Here is a 3,433-nt window from a genome sequence, read left to right as displayed (position 1 = left end):
TTCCTTTCTCTATCAGTCAACTGAAGCACTGTGGTAACACCTCACCCTGAAGTCCTGATCAGGTAAAACCTGTAACAGATACTCTCTACAGGTAGCATTGATACCTCTAGCTCTAGGGCTGTAAGTCTGAGTCATACTGAGTCTGAGTACAGATTACACATTCACGTGTTTGTGCAATCTGTTTCCCAACACAAACCAAAGACATGTGTTTCAGGTGCACTGGTGCCTTTAAATTGCCCGTAGTATGTGAATGTGTGAGTGTGGGATTACCCTTCTGTGGACTGGTGTCTCATCCAGGGTAAATTATCTGAATGTAAAGTTTATAAAATTTATAGATATAAATTATAGATATCACTATAGAGTTAAGATGTGTTTAATGTATTAAAACCCCTTGCTGTCTTTGAGAATGAACTAAGCATCAAGGGTGAGGGAAAACTGACTGAACAAAATCTGCAAATGGCCCTGTAATTGCAAACGGTCTATTCTCCTATATCAGTCCTGCAAAGTGTCACGTTTCTCACAAAACACAACATACAACAAAACACGATGTAATCACTGTTTACTATATATATATATATATATATAGACAGATACATAAAATCAATACAAGGAAAATGAATCCATCTACCATAATACTTTCCTCATGCCGGATGGACTCCACATTATACTCTGATTTGCACACTGGCTAAGTAACCACTATTTCCTAAGTGTAATTTTTAAACTTGACCAATAGTACTAACTCTTCAAGATCCCTAAAATCTTTGACACCTTCAGAGGTTGATCTGTGGATCAACAGATGCTCTTCCTCTATAGAAAATCTTTTGTTAAGGTTTTGGCATGGCATGGTAGGGCATGGCAAGTTTGGTCTGGGTCCTGCTATCTGGTGGGTCTGGGGTTTGAGTCCCAATAGGGGTGTCTTGCGGTGGACTGGAGTCCCGTCCGAGGTGTGCTCCCTTCAGCCTTATGCCATGTGTTGCTGATTAGGCTCTGGTTTGCTGCGACCCTGCTTAGGACTAGTGGTTTCACACTGTGTGTGGGGTAACTCCAGAAGTTGAAAGCTGACTGATAACTCTTTGAAAAACACATTGTTGGAACCCTGGGCAACTGACAATGAAGAAACTTTGCAAAAGCAATGAACAAAAGTTCTTTTACCACTTGACTGTGATTATTATTACTTACTGTATAGTCTGTTTGTTTATTGTCTATACTGTAACTGCTTGTATAGTGCATGGTCACAGAAGCATGAAGCCTATCCCAGAAACACTGTGCAAGGCAATGCCAACCCCATTAACAAAACAGTCTAAATTATTAAACCCCTTGACAACAGGGCAACTTTTATTTATCATCTTAATGTTTTTTCCATTGCATAAAATTTAAATATTTACATTTAAATTTACAGAATTAATCTATTAAACACTTCATTAAGCTGTAAACACAAGCAACTTATTAATATAAATTTACACACTGAAATCACACATTGTCCACATCTATTAATTTTTCTCCCCATTTATTTCATTGAAACATTTTGTCATTTAAAAATATAAATAAATTTAAAAAATATCCCTAGCATTTGAACATTTTGCAGCTTTAACTAGCCACAAAATTTGTCTGCAATCCATTTCCATCAACATTTGTAGGGATTCTCGTCCCACGCGACTATTTGACGATGAAAGCAACAGCAGTGATGGTGATGATGATGATACCAATCATAACCACCCCCCCCACCCCAGTCCTAGTTTTTTTCCATCGGAGGTTGGCAACTATGTTTAACTTCTACATCCATTTAAAATCAAAGTGTACTGATGTCATCTTTTAACCCCAATACCATTTATCCAGGTTATTGAAAGTCTTAAATTCCTTTCGCCGGCTGAGGTAATCACAAGCATAACAACTTTGCTGTAGTCCAAAATCTGTCAATTTTGCTTTGTAATGTTTACGCCACAGAAAGTACCTATGATACATATCATCATTCTTGTCTAACATTAACAGAAAACCTGCTAGGTCTTTTGGGGAAAAAAAGTCTTTCACATGAATAAAAGCATCTCCTGGCACAAAGTTCTCATAGTTCTGCCTAGATGGACCTAGAACAATTGGAACTGTGCCTACAACAAGTGGATTGTAGAGTTTTTCAGTCACATAGTCCTGGTGGACTGAATTTTCAAATGACAGATAAAACTTGCAACTGGAAATAAGTGACAGTAGGTCATCATGACTAACTGGTTTCTGGAACGCGTTTCCTGCAGTGTATATCTCAATGTGGTTCTTCAGCTCATTGTAGTATTTAACTCTGTCATAATTGGAATTCCAGTTGCTCACAACCCAGCAGACTAATTTGCTTTTATTTGGCAAAACAAAGTCATCATCCTGAGATGGAACAATAAACCCATATGGCACAAATACAGTTGCATCCTGCCTGTAGTTCACAGTTAAGTTGATTAAATTGTTGAGAGCAGAAATCTGTCTTGAATTTGAAGGCGATTCCATATTCATCCACACCCATTTCTGAAACGGTGGACGTGGTGATTGTGGTAAATTAGATAAATCACCGCTGATGTCCCTGTGGTGGAATATGACCCCATCTGCTCTGTTATACATGCTTCTATCATCTGTTAAATGGCATCCATCAATTCCATACAGAGTCTTGCAGGAATCCATATGATATCTGTATCCAAAAGGCCACATCCAGATCAGGAGGATAGCTGTCACCGGTTGAGAGGCAGGGTCTGTTATCGCTGGAGTAGGAAGAAGTTTTGCTTTCTCTGCTGCTGGGGGTGGTGGCCGTATGCGGGAGACTGAGAACCATGTTTCAGGTTGCTTAAAATACACTAAAAAAAAAATTGCCAAAGCCCCAAGTGCAATGGCTACAACCACAGGGAGGCGAAACATCCCACTGGAAAATGTGCTGAACATCACTTGACCTGAAATCAAAAAAGAAGTAAATTTATATTTATTCATTTAGCAGACACTTTTCTCCAAAGTGATGTATACACCTCATACAAAATACACTACATTAGCAGTAAGACACACTTAGATGTAGAAGTGTGATTGTAAAATGTGTGTAAAGGAGGAGGATTTATGCAGCAGCGCTGCTGTTTCACAGTGTCTGGGTGGTATGAGGGAACATGGGTTCAATTCCCACTCACTCTGTGTAGGGTTTGCATATTCTCCCTTTGTCTGCATGGGTTTCCTCCAAGTGCTCTGGTTTCCTCCTACAGTCCAAAGACATGCTGTTCAGGTTTCCCATAGTGTGTGAGTGAGAGAGAGCGTGTTGCACTGATGTATGGATGGGTGACCCATTGTAAGTCGTGTATCTAGCAGTGCAAGTCACTTTGTTGAATAAAGTGTGTGGGCTGATAACACTGCAGAGAGTTCACTGGAAGTTGCTTTGGAAAAAAGTGTCTGTTGAATAAATAAAGGTAAAGAACAATTACTT

At 39.3% G+C, this 3,433-nt stretch overlaps 1 protein-coding gene across 1 annotated transcript; it reads right to left on the bottom strand.

Moving 5' to 3' along the window:
• Positions 1–975: 975 nt before the first annotated feature.
• Positions 976–3,175, bottom strand: LOC108929150 (alpha-(1,3)-fucosyltransferase 9-like). Its single transcript, XM_018743505.2, has 2 exons — positions 3,144–3,175; positions 976–2,918 (listed from the first exon to the last, which is right to left on the bottom strand). Exon 2 carries the CDS (start codon positions 2,908–2,910, stop codon positions 1,813–1,815), a length of 1,098 nt encoding a protein of 365 aa, XP_018599021.2. The 5' UTR covers positions 2,911–2,918; positions 3,144–3,175; the 3' UTR covers positions 976–1,812.
• Between the last annotated feature and the right edge of the window lie 258 nt (positions 3,176–3,433).

The sequence above is a fragment of the Scleropages formosus genome, chromosome 1, assembly GCF_900964775.1.
Source record: "Scleropages formosus chromosome 1, fSclFor1.1, whole genome shotgun sequence".
Classification (NCBI taxonomy): domain Eukaryota; kingdom Metazoa; phylum Chordata; class Actinopteri; order Osteoglossiformes; family Osteoglossidae; genus Scleropages; species Scleropages formosus.
The sequence above is the reverse complement of the archived record's forward strand: the minus strand, read 5'-3'. Positions and strand labels throughout refer to the sequence as shown.

What these genes read in the sequence shown, in the direction of transcription:
- LOC108929150 (XM_018743505.2), bottom strand. Translation starts at nt 2,910, where the DNA reads ATGTTCAGCACATTTTCCAGTGGGATGTTTCGCCTCCCTGTGGTTGTA.